Here is a 15,892-nt window from a genome sequence, read left to right as displayed (position 1 = left end):
CCTAGTTTTCATTCAGGTTACCCAGATTCAATTCCTGGGCAGGGAACAAAGACCCTGTTGCTGTTTTTCCAAGATCAAGATGAAATTTATCTCCCAGTTTTTTCACATTATTAAAATATATACTCTTTCTCTTAAGGAAAACTGTTATTTTACTTTTAATGAATCCATCTTTACAGGTAGTCTTAGTACAAATTTATTCCCTAAAAATAGGCTTTGCCATAGGGTCAATTCTGGATTTTCTATGAAACTTGAAATAAAAGATACCTCAAATACATGGCTTGAGCAAAGTTTTCATCTACTGTTAGGATCAAAAGAAAGAGAGAAAAAGGTCAACTTCAGGCCAGCTAAAAGGTAAAGAAACAAGGAAAGAAATTTCCATTTAGCAGACGCCAGAAAGAAGAACAGAGTTTGAATAAAAGTCCCCATATAAATGTATGTAGAAATAGGAGAAAACTAAATTATTTGCAGGATGAAAGAAAACTGCAGCAGAGGGACTCACAACAGAATCATGTTTCAAATCCACTGCTCATCATATTTCTAAAAACAGATATGGAATTTGCATGAGCAGTACAAAAATGTCAGTGGTATAAAGAACTACTTAGTGCAAGCTAGATAGGAATCAAATCCTGAAAGTGTGACATTCATGTGACTGAAGTTTATTGCTTATTCTAGCACTCTTTCAGTGTAACTTTAAGTACAACTTAAAGAACCCTTAGATTTTCCTTTCCTCTAAAGGTCTAATGGAAACCATAGGTTTTATTAATCAAAGGTTTATGTATTATTATTCCTCCTTGACACATAAAGACATAATAAAAAATAAGCAAGCACCTGGATACATGCCTCTGATTATAAATGCAATTTACTATTCAATAGACAGTAAATGTCAAATAAAAGTAATCTGGACTCAATATTTAGTCCTATAATAAAGTAACATGAAATAAAATACTAAATGCAGTTAAACTATTTAAAATAAGACAATATAGCATCTAAATGTAATTAATAGCACAAAAGATAATGTATTTTTAAAAATTTAAAATCACTTGACACTTAAAAAAAATAACAAAATGTGATCTCAGCCTTTCAAATTTTATTGCAACATTAAAAATTCTATTTAGAGAGCAATCTTAAAAGAGCCAGAATAGCAACAAGAAAACAACGTAGGAAATTCACACCTGCAATCTGCTTTCTATTTGCAGTTTCAATGCCGTATAATTATGCACTATATTAATTATCTTAGCAAGTACTATTGTTTTCAACTAATATTATGTGTACAATGCATCCAGATGAGTTAGCTGCTTTCAGCAATTATGCATATTTGAGATACATGAAGAAAAAGTGATTTAATATGCAATACTTTGAAAAACAGATTTTTAGGCATACTACAGTCCATGGAGTCACAAGGAATCAGACATGACTGAGTGACTAACACACTTAGGCATATCAGAATAAACTCACCAATAAATAACAATCAATAATTGTCCACTTGTTTTATTACACATAGTAATACTGTTACCTTACAACTGATTATTTTCATCTCATAAATACAAATGAACATAAAATAGAGTAAAAATTTAAGAATTACTGTAAAATTTATCAGACTCCATGAAAAAACTAAGACAATATAAGTAGTACTTGCAAATTATAAAGACTTTTCAAATAATCAGCATCACTGTGATTGACTAAAGGTTCAGACATATGATTAGACTAATGATTTTTTTAAAAACAACACACATTTATTATCTCATGGCTTCCATGGGTCAGAGTCTAAGTCCAGCTTAACTGGATGCTCTGCTCAGGGTCTCAAAAGACAGCAGTCAAGGTGTGGGCCAGGACACATTCATTCCTGAGTCTAGGGTTCTCTTCTGAGCTTACAACGTTGGCGGAATTCAGTTCCTGAGGCTACAGGACTGAGGTTCCATTTTCTGGCTGGCTACTGTCAGCTCCTAGAGGCTGCCCACACTTTGTCACTGGGAGAGGCCTCTCCCAGACCCTCTCACTCCAGGGCAAGTTACTCTTCAAGGACAACAAGAGGATCTCTCTGACTTAGGAAGGGCCTTAGTTCCCCTTTTAAGGGCTTTCATCTGACCAAGTCAGGTCCATCCAAAATCAGCTCTCTTTTTGTAACTCAAAATCAACTTATCTGGAACCATAATTATGTTTGCAAAATCCCTTCACCTTTGTCATATTCTATTGGTAAAGCATGGGTTCTCAGATCAATGATCTTTATTGTCCTCTCTAATTATGGAGATTAATTATTCTCTGTTTGGATATGGAGGAAGTCTGTATTTCTCTAAAATTTTACCTCACTGTATTTCCACAAAAGTCTTCCAAGATATATATTACTCTAATACTTTTGAAATTGTCCCTCAAACTATCCCTCTTTTGACTCATTAGCATTAATATGCCTTGTTTCCTAGATTCTAAATTTGGATGGTCTAACAATTAACACTGAATTTCTTTAAATACTATATCCTGACCAATAAAACCGAATGTGTGGAGCACCTCCTATGAACAGGATACTTTCATATTTGTTGTCATTAATCTGATCCTCCCAATATTTTTGTAAGTTCCTGAGCTTGCATATATGAGTTTTATCTTACAGATTCTTTTAGCCTAAATATTACAGAAACACTCTCCTTTCCCGAGATGGCTTTGGGCCATCACTGCACTAAACCCTCACACTGCTTCTTTCTTCTCCACTGCATCTGTTACTCTGTCACTTTATTCTGTAATATACTCTCTAAACCACTCATGTTCTTCCAGTTCTTCGCTAGTGAAAGCAGAAGTCCTACTCTCACTTTTCACACCCCTTTCAAATTTAGTCTCTTCCCTTTCCCTAGCTTTTCTTAGTATGACATCTAAAAATATCATCATCACAGATACAACTTCACTGAGGTAGAGGGTATTAAAATGTGCCCATATTTAAAACATGCCCTGTATTCTGAAACTGTCTTCACAAAAATCTTTATCAACATTTCTCCAAGGAAGATATAAATTGGCCATGCTGCTGTTGCTGCTGCTGTTGCTTCAGTCATGTCCGACCCTGTGCGACCCCATAGACGGCAGCCCACCAGGCTCCCCCATCCCTGGGATTCTCCAGGCAAGAACACTGGAGTGGGTTGCCATTTCCTTCTCCAATGCATGAAAATGAAAAGTGAAAGTGAAGTCGCTTAGTCGTGTCCGACTCTTCGCGACCCCATGGACTGCAGCCCACCAGGCTCCTCCGTCCATGGGGTTTTGCAGGCAAGAGTACTGGAGTAGGGTGCCATCGCACATGAAAAGATGTTCAACATAATTAGTAATTGGGGGAAATGCAAATGAAAACCACAGTGAGTTACTACTTCAGGCCCACTAGGCTACTAGAATCAAAAAGTCAGATGTAAGTGTTGGCTAGGGCATAGAGAAATCAGAACTTCCATACTCTGTTGATAGGAGTATAAAATGGAGCAGTCACTCTCTGGCCATTCCTCAATTAAAGATTAGAGTTATCTTACAACCCAGAAATTCCATACCAGAGATATAGCAATGAGAAATTAAAACATATCCCCACAAAAACCTGTACATAAATATTCACAGCAGCATTATTCATAATGGCCAAAAGGTAGAAATAGCTACATGTCCACCAAATGATGAATGGATAAACAAAATGTGGTATATCCATACAATGGAATGTTATTTGGCCATAAATAAGTGAAGCACTAATACATGCCACAACATACATAGAACCTGAAAAGCAGCTAGTCATCAAAGACCACACATTCATGAATATACTAAAATCCACTGAATTGCAAACTTCACATGGAGTTGTAGAGTATGCGAGTACTTCTTAATAAAAACTTTTTAAAAAAATTCTTGTCAGTGATGTCTATATATGTGTCCTTTATTTATCTTTTGGGTATAACAGCATTCCGTTTTCTGAAATTTCAGTTAATCAAACACTTAATTGACCACCCTTCCTGGAGTCTACCTGAGTAAATTAAACTTTCAGACTCACCAGGTTGTCATCAAACCACTCTTGGAAACAGTCTGCTCAGAAGGTTAAGGACAGGAACCACAGTTTGCCCATGAGATGGCATCAGCTGTTATTTTTTGGTGGGAGTCTTGCAACAGTTCACGCAGAAGTACCACTCAGAGAGGTGAGGGACAGACCTCCCATTCTGACGGTTCTGAAGCCTTCGGTTACATAGCTCCCCACACTGCACTGGGACAGCTGTGGCTTACCTCAGGTATTAATAACTACGGCCCTCCTGTTAGGGGCACTCTGCCAACCCAGAGTCATTTTATGAACATATGGTCTAGAAACAGTTGATATTAAGACTTTTATCTGTTTCCCAGGGCGGGGGGCGGGGAGAGAGCTAGAAAGGTAACTAAAGGTCAAATCTCAAACACAAGAGGAAAGGCTTTGCTTAACCCTTCACCAATATAACTTACTAATGTACCATGTAATTAATTATGCAATTTTTGGTTTTCAAAATTCAGAGAAAAACAAACTGTGCCACTTAAAATGTAGTCTTAAATTATTTCATGAGCTTGATTGTATCCATCAGGATTTATTCATGTTTTATTTCATTCATTCAAAAATGTGATTTTTACATGCCAGCTATGATGTTAAGCACTAAGAATACAGTGAGGAACAAGACAGAAATAGTTCCTCTCCTTAGAAGATCTGAAATTCATCAGAAGATATAGAGGAGAAAATGGCCAATAAGAAAAGTTTTAAGAATCCTTTGACAGAAGTTCAAAATTATATGGAATTATTCATATTTAAGAAGGAAAAGAAAAACTGAGCTAATACTCAGTTGTTTATATATATATATATATTCTAAATATTTTATTTTTTTCTTTTGTATAGTGCTAACTATAGTTATAAATAGCAAATTTATATATTGCTATATAATGTCAAGATATTGACATTACCCGAACTTTAATTTGAGGGAACATGTACTCCCCATCCTTCTATTTCTATTCTTGTCCATGAGATTTTGGGAAGAAAAAGAGAGCATGCTCACCTCTGCCTATCCTGGTTTCTCCAAGGGCTGCCTGCCCTGAGAAAGATGTTTTCCAATCTAGATTTTCACTACAGGTTTTTACTGGGTGAATCCTGCTGTGCCACCTTCCCTGGTGGCACAGTGGTAGAGAATCCACCTGCCAATAGAGACCTAGGTTCGATCCCGGGGTGGAGAAGATCCCCTGGAGGAGGAAATGGCAACACACTCCAGTAACGTTGCCTGAAGAATCCCATGGACACAAGAGCCAGATGGGCTACAGTCCATGGGATCACAAAGAGTAGGACTTAGAGACTGAGCTTGCCCCAAGGGAAATGTCTACCATATGAGGGCTGGGAGAAGGGACAAAAAGTGAAATTCAGGAAGCATCAGTAAGCTGAATTTATCCAAACACCTATGCTACAACCACTAATTCTGGTTGTATCAATAACAGAACTGATATTTTGATTTATACCTTCTGACTCTAGCACCTATTTCTCAGTTGGTTTAAAATCTGGAAAGTGAAGAAAGAGATGTGATATATTGCTCTTCAAAAATTTCAATACATTCTAAAATTGGCCAACAAGCATCTATAATCTGACTCTACATTACATAGTGTCACAGATTAGGTTCACCAAGAAACAAATTCTGAGATTTACCTGCCTGACTTCTAATGGGATGTGCTCTGAGAATGATGCCTGTGGGCTGTGGGAGAGTAGAGATAACAGAACTGGGCAAAGAGGAAAGCTGAATTTGATGCAACTGTCAACTCCCAAAGAGGAGCTGTAATAGTCCATCTGAGTTGTCCTCAATTGAGGCAATGGGTTTCTGAGAATTTGTGCCCTAACCTAAATCAGATATTTGACCAGAGGATGGGCTGCCTCCAGAAATGGAGCGTAAACTTGGAGGTGGCAGTTTTCTTTGTGTGAAAGTCGCTCAGTCGTGTCCAACTCTTGGGAGACCCCAAGGACTATACAGTCTATGGAATTCTCCAGGCCAGAATACTGGCGTGGGTAGCCTTTCCCTTCTCCAGAGGATCTTCCCAACCCAAGGATCAAACCCAGGTCTCCCTCACTGAAGGTGGATTCTTTACAAGCTGAACCACAAGAGAAGCTCAGCAGTTCTCTTTGGGCATAGGCAATTCCTGGGAAGAAACTCTGCTATGATCTACCTGTAGACAGCATTCCAGGAGGTTAGGGAAGTGAGTTTCTCAGTTCTAAAGAGGAGGATCTGGGTGTCACAACATAGCATCTACAGTATGTCCGCCCATAGCATTTAAAAATCGGTACCTTAAGATCATCAAGCAAGTAACCATGTTATTATCTAAATGACTAGCTATGGTCGAAAAATACTGTATTATTCTAAACGTTAACAAATAATGATAGTATGAATCTAAAAGCTGATACTGGTCACTGTCAAACGAAAGAAAACACTCTACCACTAAGTCAGAAAACATATAGTATTCTGATGATAACTGAGGTGCTGCCTGGTAATTATTCTCCTGTAAGTATGTTCAAATGAACAAATATTCCCATTTATAATCCATATTTATATAGGCATACCTTATCTTGCAGATAAAAAGGATGAACATAAATGCTTCATACTAGAAAACATGGAAATTCTACTTCAATTATCTCGTCTCATTACTAACCAAGTCTCTTCCCAAGGTTTCTCCTCTGGTTAAGAAAATCTCCATTCCAATTTTTTAAATATACATACCAGAGTATAGTAATGATTTACTCAATCCAGCCTCCCTTTGTGCATGCCATACTTCAAAACGGAATGCCTTTCATCTGTTTTGCCCCCTATTTTCCTTTATTTCTAATTAACCTTGTTCTCTTCTGCTTGATCTTTTGTTGTTAAAAGGAAATACAAATTCCTGATATATTAAGACCTTACTTTTCACCATGTGAGGCTTTCCCAGTAGAAAAAAATCTTTCATTTCAACCTTTATTGTTGAAAATCTATTCTAAATATAGAAGTAGAATTTTCATCCTCAGTAGCTCTATGCATTTACACATTATTTTGCAGATCATTAACTATTTCACAGAGGTTTGGAGAAGGTAAAAAATAAATAAACTTGTGCTGAAATCACTTCTAAGGATAAATCAATCATAAATCAAAAGACAGACCCTTTGAAATTATTTTATTCAACATGGAAATGGTAGTAGTTTGCCTTCTATATTTTTTAGGGATTTATCTCTTAAATGAAACAAGATATGCCAGAACAAAATGGACCCTACTGACTGTGAACTTTGTAAAGACTCACTGATCTGTAGGATGGGGTTGAAATGGTTTACAACACTCAAAACAGGTCATTCTTAAGTGCCAGCATAGGTTAAATAATATAAAGTACAGGGGCCATTAGCCTAGAATGCTCGCTTTTTATACAGTATTGCTTAATATTCAGATATATTCTCAGATTAGGTATGAATTCAACATTAATGAAAAAAAAATCACTACTTCTTTTTCTTTGTGTCCACAATATGTATATTTTTTAATTAAGATACAGTTGATGTGCAATAGTATGTGAATTACAGGTGACCAAAAAGAGTCTCATGACTTTTACCAAAAATGGTGAAGAACTAAAAATACTATGGCTGATCAATATGACTAAACCACCAAGCAGAAAGAGATATATACACACTGCTTAACATTGACCATCAGGTCAACATATAATAGCATCAAGAACATTACCTTAACGCACAGGGAAGAATGATGGAAACAAGGAGAAAATAAAGCAAGACGACAGAAACAAAACTGGAAGGACTAAACAATGTACAGAAATAGTAAGAAAATGACAGATAGTCAATGGAACGATTGATTAAAGGCAAGAAGGGCTTCCCGGGTGGCGCTAGTGGTAAAGAATCTGCCTGCCGATGCAGGAGACACAGGAGACAAGATGGGGGGTTGATTCCTGGGTCAGGAAGATTCCCTGGAGGAGAAAAATGCAACGCAGCCCAGTATTCTTGCCTGAAAAATCCCATGGACAGAGGAGCCTGGCGGGTTTTAGTCCATAGGGTCACAAAGAGTTGGACATGACTGAGGACTGAACTGAAGTGAACTGATACTCAGTACAGATAGCACAGCGCCTAAATTTACTGACCGACAATTAAGGAAATATGCTGAATAAATCGCTGAATGGAAAATTCTAACGTGAATTCACAGAGGGGTGATTATACTCCTTACCCTCACAGTGGAGTGCCTTTAGTTAAATTATGTATGATTAACTATTATACTCACTTTTATGTACATTCATTTTAATTTCCTATAACTGTCCAGTTGTACGATACTTCCTGAGGCAGGGGAATAGACAGTGGATTTTTGTTTTCCCTCTATCACTTTCACCAGAAGGCTCTAAACTCAAAAGTAAATGAGTAACTGACTTTGGTAAATACTGATAAAAGGAAGGTCAGTGTTATGCTTTGTGCCCGTTATGACTCGGGTCTTCAGCATCTGTGAGAGCTACTGATATTTATATATGTTGAACAACATGTAATGATTGAAGTCTACCAGTGACCTTTCCAAATATAGACACAGTCATAAACTATACAAGATAATATTAAATCCCTTCACCCCAAGGTCCTGGGTTCTCACTTTTATCTCCAGGTCATTAGGAGCAGGATCCTAGTAGTATTCATCTGTGTAGGGTCACTGCTTAGCACTGACTCGGTACAATAAGTGAAATTTATGACAAACCAGTGCATCATCAAATGTATCTGGCATAAAATGTTAAGTCTATATTTAGCCATATTTATTGTTTAAGTATTAGAAACTTAAAGCCATCTGACAGGGTTTGAGTTTAAGCATTTAAAAAAAAATGATTACAAGAGGATAACAAATGCTGGTGATATGTAGGAGGAAAAGTAAAAACATGAGAAATAAGCTTATTTAAACAACAATGAAGGAAGACAAATAAAAGACTATTTTTTTAAAATAAACATGAGAAGAAAGCAAGAGATTTCTATTTATAAACTAGATAGAAATAATACTTAAAACAAATCATGTGTTCATTGGAAACCACAATAGAAAAAAATATTGTCTAAGTTTTAAATGTCAAGTTCACAGTTAGAATGCCTAATGTAAAAATTCTAATTAAGCTAAGTGTTTCAGGAGCTATATTAAAGAACAGTTTAAACAGCAAAATAAAATCCAGATTACCATTGTCAAGTAATTTTAAGTTACATGTAAAGATTGTACATAATAGAATTTTAGAAATTAATGCAAATCATCCTAAATTCTAGATAATTAAACAGGTCTTAAATGTCTTCCTGTTGAAACATTTTATAAACACACTACAAGTAGAGCGTTTTAAGATGGCATACCTGCAAAAGAGTTGTTCTATGGAGTTTTAGTGCCCCCTTCTGGTGGATTTTAGCAAAGCATCCTGAACAATAATCTTCTCCACATTCAAGGCATACCTTAAAAGATATTGAAAAATCATACAGTCTCATAAAATATGACTTCGAGAAAACATACGCATAAAGAACTCATTGCTTATTTATCCAATTACACACCAAGAAATTGAGAAGCCCAAGAAAATAGGACAACATTTGTGCCAGTTAAGATGTAACTGAGAAAAATTAACTTGAAAACTTTAACTATTCTCATGACAAAATAAATATAACAGCTGCAAGTAGGCTTCAGTGCTAGTTGCATGTACGTATGTACAACTTTTAAAACCCAGCAACCTCAGATCAAATTTCTTAACCTGGTAAAAATTAAGTGTTATCTCTGTGTCAAAACTACTTCATTATGAGTTCTTTTATCTTTCTGTACGGATTTACATGACATAATTTGTTTCAAAGGATGCATATATTATCTGTCTCCAAAAATCCCCACAGACTTCTTTGAATGGCACTGCTTCACTGGTGATTCTCAAAATGTGATTTTTAAAAGCATACTTAGAAGATTCCTCAAAGGAAAAAAAAAGTACAAGAAAAAACATGTCAGCAATGCTTATGCCTGACGGAATGATTATGCACAAATGTGTATTTGTCTAGCAAATGCTATATGCTGTTAAAATGTAATTTTTTATTTGTGGACAAATTGGAAAATGTGATATACTTCTACCTATGATGGTGCTGAGCAAGAGTGAAAGTGAAGAAAGGAAATGAAATTTTTACTGCAAGAGTAATTACTACTGTGTAGATGTACAGGCACCCCAACACCTCTTACAGTATGATAAAATTAGTGCAAATGGCTAATAGCCCTCGTTTCCTTGAGTTTGGCCTAGGTTGAGAATAACTGACAGCACAAATAAGAAAGCGCGAGAGTTGGAGACAGTCAGGAAGCCTGTGTCAAGAAGCTCACACTCCCTTCAGCTTTCTCTCATTGCCTCCGCCTTTAGGATGCCCACCAATCTGCTCCCTTCCTTCTTCTCTCATTGTATCAGGGTACAATAAGCATAAAGCAGCTGGAGCAGCCTGCGGAGCAACACGTCAGCGTCTTCTGCCTCGTTCGGCTCAGTGGGAGCCTGACGTGCAGTTCAGCGGTGACGCTTCTCAAACCATGTGTATGAATCTCCTGGGAATTAGCTACAGTGCACACTCTGGTTTGGGAAGTCTGAACGGGATTGAGATCCCGCATTCTAACAAGCTCCCAGGTGATGTCCACCAGCTGTTGGATGCAGACCAGACAGTAAGTAAAAAGGGGTTAGAGTGTATGGATGAAAAAAAGTAGACTAAACTTAGGAGAAGGTGAGAGGTTACATTAGGAGCTTGGTATTAACAGATACACACTGCCATATATAAAATAGATAACCAACAAAGACCTACTGTATAGACAGAGAGTTATACTCAGTATTTTTAATAACCTATAAAGGGAAAAATCTGAAAAAAAAATATATATATACACATATATAACTAAATATATATATATATATTTAACTAAATCATTTTGCTGTATACCTGAAACTAACACAACATTGTAAATCAACTATACCTCAATGAAAAATAAATAAAATAAAACTCAAAAGGACTCCATTAATTTTTTAAAATTGTATTGCAAATTCCCATATGATGATGCAGTTACCTACAATAATGTAGCCATGTTTATTAAACATGAACTGGTTAGGAAAACTACCCAAAAAGTGTTAAAAGTGTAACTAATTTTATGTAACTAAAATGAAACTAAAAAGGAAGAGTCGAATCAAATAACAATATTCACAGCATTCCGGGAGCACTTACTCATTGTTCTAAGGGCTTCATGTGTTCCATCTCATTTAATTCTAACAAGAACCCCATAAGGTTGGCATGACCATTGTACCTCCATTGTGAAGATGAGGCAACAAAGGAATATAATGATTGAGAATTTGTCCGATCATACAGCTAATGGGGCCAGGATTTCAACCCCAGGGTCTGACTTAAAACTTAAACTCTTACCCATACCCACATTACTAATAATTCATCATTGACCATTGATTGCAGTACTAATCATTTATGGGAAAACCTTGATAAAATGCAATAAAATAAATCCAATATGTAAAATGATTGCATGGTCTAGTATTTATCAAAATTCAAGTGCATTTGTCAAAAGTGTGATTATAGCTACACAAAATTGGATTTATAATTTTAGTGGAAGAAAAATAAGTACTATCCCCGGTACAGGAAATGGTTATAGCTTGTCAACTCTTGTTTCAATAGCTATAGTCTCAAATAAATGAAGATACAAACAACTAAATACATAATTTTTAAGTACAAAATTAAAAGCTATAATTTCACATACACATATGGAAGTAGTATTGTATTAATGGTTTCAAAATGTATTCTACAACATACCAGCTGATATTTTAATGACTGTCTCATAAATATTGGGCACCATTTTTGCAATGTAATATAGATGACTGAGTGTCAGTCTGAGCATACAGTGAAAGTGAAGTTGCTCAATCATGTCCAATTCTTTGCGACCCCATGGACTGTAGCCTGCCAGGCTCCTCCACCCACGGGATTTTCCAGGCAAGAGTACTTGACTGAGTTGCCATTTCCTTCTCCGGGGATCTTCCCAACTCAGGGATCAAACCCAGGTCTCCTGCATTGCAAGCAGACTCTTTACCATCTGAGCCATAAGGGAAGCCTTGAGCATATAATTCTAGGCCAAATATTTGCTAACAATAGATTTTTCATGAAAGTAACCAAAGGGAGATTGTACTGGAAGATCAAAGCTGGAGTCACAGGGCAAGCTTATATATTTTGTTATAAAAGCATATTTGGATTTTAAAAAATGGATTTAATGGATTTAAAATAATGGATTTAAATCCATAATGGATTTAAAAATGGGGGAAAATGACCAACAACTGGAAAATCTTTTTAGGCAGTTTGTATAGCTGGCAAAAACACAGATAAGGACTTCACTCCACCACAGATGATTCATCAATGATGGAATACCCAAGTGCAATTCTAGCATATCACTTTTTAATTTGATCAAGGCAGGGTCAGTTATGCTATGACTTCAGAGTCCATCTGAGTTTAATTAAATTATCCACATTTGTCAAATTAATAAGTAATTTTCAACTATCCATTTCCCTTTTGCCATAAAAAAACAGCCAAAAGCCTCTGGAATTTCTTTTCAAAATAAGAAATCTGCAAATTGAGGGGTTTATTTTTACCACCAATATATATGAAGACAATATATATATCATGTGCCAACAAAAAAGGCATACAATTTACTATCTTCTCTTAATGTGCTAGGCACAATGGTAAATACTTCACATGCATTAACCATTATCTTCAATAACTCTGAGGTCTAGACTACTGTTATCCATTGTATCCCATTTTACAAATGAGAAAACAGAAATATAAAAGAATTAAGTCATTTGCTAAAGGTCACAGAGCTAACAACAGGTAAAGTTGAAATGCCAACCTCCGAAAGGCAAGCTCTTAATCCCTACCTCCCATCCCTATATGATCTTCCCTGAAGGTCATGCCATAAGATAGAGAGAGATTGACTCTGATTATCCAATCAGCATGACCATCTAGAATGATGGAAGCTAAGAACATAAGGTAATCTTAGAATTCAACACTACAGAGTTCATTACATTTGCCAAGCTTGAAATTAAAAAAATAATAATAACAATAACATTGTGCTTTAAAAAGTATGATGGGATGTTATTTTCATTTAAAACAAACAATATCCTTTCTTAAGTTAGAGCCTAAATCCTGGCTTCTATTTACAGCAGTTTTCAGGCAGATCAGTTTTGTAATCACTGTACACTGTCACCCTCATCTGCTTCCCAGCCAAAGCAGGTGCCATCCACACTGTCTGGAATGTCCTTTGCTTGCTTTTCCTTCTCCCTGGAAAAACAGATTTTTTATTTCCAAGTCAAGTCTTATCTACATGTGCCATTTTTTTCAGATTCCATGGTCTTTATACAGTGTTCAACATAGAAAAGGAGTCATAAGAAATATTGACTCATAGCTCCTAAGCCAAATGATTTTCAGATCATGAACAGTGGATTCAAACAATTCATTTCTGCCCTTAAGTCCCTTTTAGCTTTCATATTTCAAGCTTCAGGAATATTAGCACTGGCTTATATTTTCTAAACATTTCTGGGTAGGTATAACTTTCTAAAATTCCTCAAATTATTGTCCACCATTACATCAGTAAGACGAAAAGAAGTATTATATAATAGTAACAGCATTATACCAAGAGCCACGGTTTTACATTTAGTATTATTAGCTCTTTACTAGAAATAATTCTAAATCTCTGAGTTCAGTTAAAATTCCCATGAAATAAGGCCAGTAATACAATCTTAAATCAGAAGTGATTACAGCTAAATTCTCTGAAATTATAATAAATATTAGTTATAGTAACCCACAAATATTAGTTATAACCATTGCATTCTTTGGAGAAAAAACTGCTTCCAAAGTGTGTGTGATATTTTAATTGCAAAAGATATTGGATATCTTTCTTTCAGTTAGCTTCAATGATAACAACGTTTTCAATAACAGAAACGTTCTAAAGAAACGTGTGTGCTCGTGTGTTGTGCTTAGTCACTCAGTCGTGTCCAACTCTTTGTGGGCCCATGGACTATAGCCTTCCAGGTTCCTCTGTCCATGGAATTTTTCAAGCAAAAATACTGGAATGTATTGCCATTTCCTCCTCCAGGGGATCTTTCCAAACCAGGGACTGAGCCCACATCTCCTATGTCTTCTGAATTAAAGCGGATTCTTTACCCTTTGAGCCACTGGGGAGACCCTAAAGAAATAAACACATTCAACAAGTGTGGGCTGAGTACCTAGTAAATTGCAGGCATAATTCTAGGTGGTGGGCACAGAGCAATGAAGAAAACTAAAGTCCATACGCTCATGAAGTTTACATCGTAGGTAAACAGAAAATAAAAATACTAAAGAGCAATAAATGTTGCACTGATGAATGAGGCAGCCTCACAGAACTAGACAGTACAACTCAGGTGTTTCTGTTTTATAAAAGGCTGTAGTTTGAATCAACCTTTATTGATATGAGACCTTGGTAAGGAAAAAATTTGTTGGGGAGATCTGAAGAGTTGAGCTTTGAACATGTTAAATTAGTGATTTTTGTTAGCCATCCAAGTATCTGAGTTGAAAGTTCAGGGGGGAAATATTAATTAGAGATGTGTTAATAAGTTTGGGAACCATCAAAATAGCGATGGTCTCTAAAGCCAAGAGAGTAGATGAAACTATTCAAACAGTAAGTACAGATAGACTGGCCTCCCTGCTGGCTCAGTAGTAAAGAATCTGGCTGTCAATGCAGGAGACACAAGTTTGATCTCTGGGTCAGGAAGATCCCCTGGAGAAGCAAATGGCAACCCACTGTAATATTCTAGCTTGGAAAGTCCCATGGACTAGGTCACTAAAGAGTCAGACATGACTTAATGACTAAAGAACCACATAGACTACAGAAGAGGTTGAGAACTAAGCCCTGTGGAACTCCAAAACTCAGGGGCAAGAATACAAAAAAAAAAAAAAAAAACAAGAAAGCCTTACACAGAAAAAATATACCATATCATTCCATTTATATAAATTCCAAGAATAAGTTTAGCACCAATAAGGTATGCTGCTAAAAAATCAAAATTGTAGTTGGCTTTGGAAAGGGAATTAATTGGAAAAGGTACAAAGGAAACTTCTGGGGTATTATTATGGGGACATATACATTTAAGATCTGCCCATTTCACAGTAGGTAAATTATAACTCAATTTTTAAAAAAAGAATGGGAGGAGAGAATACAATGATATTAAGTGCAGACAACTCTTCAGAAGTGTTACTGAAAGGGATGCAAGAGGAGATCTGGGGATCAGAGAAGAATTTCTTCTTTGCTTTGGGAAATAATGCAGCATATTTGCGTGCTGATAGGCATGATTCAAGGGAGAGAGGACAAGAGTTAGGTCATGTTCTTAAACAGGAATGAGAAGCTGGGATTCAGTGCATCGTTTAGCACTGGCCTTTCCCAGCAGCCTGCACAATTCACTCTTAGCAAGGATCATGAAGGAAAAGTGCGTGGCTACGGAAGCAGCTTAAGTCGGGACAAGTGTATGAGCCCACGTGAGAGTTCTGCTCCAAGATTTTATCCCAGTGTACGTACTAGCAGAGCAGCTTTGTTCTCACACTGCCCGCAAACCTTCCCTTTTATCTTGGGTTTGTCACTTTCAGAGGAATTTGCCATTTTATAATTTAGTGGTTGTTTCACCGGTCCTGAAAGGAAAAATAAACAAAGACCAATCACATTAAAATACAATGTTCAGTTTTCTGATTGATAAAGTAAGGAAATTATGCACATTTCTATATTCGCAAATAGTGTATACATATCAGGTGCCCAATAAGAATGGCATGTAGCCAAGTCTAATCTCCCCAGTAGACTGGGGAGCCCACAATCTCCCTCCCACCCCCTGTGACCACGGGGCCACAAACATCCACCCATTCCACCCATATACA

General features: G+C 36.5%; 1 protein-coding gene across 2 annotated transcripts in view; it reads right to left on the bottom strand.

The window, feature by feature from the left end:
* The window catches only part of ZBBX (zinc finger B-box domain containing), a 109,651-nt gene that overhangs the window by 77,610 nt on the left and 16,149 nt on the right, over positions 1-15,892 (bottom strand). For both annotated transcript variants that reach the window (XM_068980150.1, XM_068980161.1), the window contains exons 5-6: positions 15,543-15,652; positions 9,311-9,406 (exon numbers count right to left, since the gene is read on the bottom strand). In XM_068980150.1, the coding sequence (XP_068836251.1) occupies positions 9,311-9,406; positions 15,543-15,652 (206 nt within the window). The remainder of the gene's footprint in view (positions 1-9,310; positions 9,407-15,542; positions 15,653-15,892) is intronic.

This window comes from Capricornis sumatraensis, chromosome 1 (genome assembly GCF_032405125.1).
Source record: "Capricornis sumatraensis isolate serow.1 chromosome 1, serow.2, whole genome shotgun sequence".
Classification (NCBI taxonomy): Eukaryota; Metazoa; Chordata; class Mammalia; order Artiodactyla; family Bovidae; genus Capricornis; species Capricornis sumatraensis.
The sequence above is the reverse complement of the archived record's forward strand: the minus strand, read 5'-3'. Positions and strand labels throughout refer to the sequence as shown.